Source organism: Penaeus monodon, chromosome 29, assembly GCF_015228065.2.
Source record: "Penaeus monodon isolate SGIC_2016 chromosome 29, NSTDA_Pmon_1, whole genome shotgun sequence".
Lineage (NCBI taxonomy): Eukaryota > Metazoa > Arthropoda > Malacostraca > Decapoda > Penaeidae > Penaeus > Penaeus monodon.
This window is the reverse complement of record NC_051414.1, coordinates 7,153,640-7,154,063: the sequence shown is the minus strand read 5'-3', so window position 1 is coordinate 7,154,063 and position 424 is coordinate 7,153,640. Positions and strand designations below refer to the sequence as shown.

Genomic DNA, 424 nt, shown 5'->3' with positions numbered 1-424 from the left:
TTAAAAAAAAACAAGGTCACGACCGCCTACTGCGTCCCTGGACCCCGGAGTTGGTGCCACGTTGGAAAAACACGACGGGCAAAAACGAGATCCTGCAGTGGCAACCTGATCTGTCATGACGCGATGGGGAAGAGGAGTTTTTGCATCGGTTTTTACCCATTTCGTCTGTGTATCTCATTTATGCTTTACTTATCCTGTATTTTTTTTTTTTTCGTTCTTTTTAATCATCCCCGTTATATTTACGGCTAGAGGTTAATATATATGTTCTTTCATAACCATACTCCTAAACACAAACAGACGTTATATAGGAAATAATACATTTGCTACGCGATATTTTAAAAAAGAGGGCAAATCTACTTATTTTACAAACACAACATGAACGTCACGTCTATATTACTTCCTCCAGCCTCAACACCTGTCCATA

At 39.4% G+C, this 424-nt stretch overlaps 1 protein-coding gene across 1 annotated transcript in view; it reads right to left on the bottom strand.

Moving 5' to 3' along the window:
* Positions 1-117, bottom strand: part of LOC119591707 (ubiquitin carboxyl-terminal hydrolase 32-like) — an 8,072-nt gene extending 7,955 nt beyond the window's left edge. Inside the window, exon 1 of the mRNA XM_037940454.1 lies at positions 31-117. Within this exon, the coding sequence (XP_037796382.1) occupies positions 31-117 (87 nt within the window). The remainder of the gene's footprint in view (positions 1-30) is intronic.
* Between the last annotated feature and the right edge of the window lie 307 nt (positions 118-424).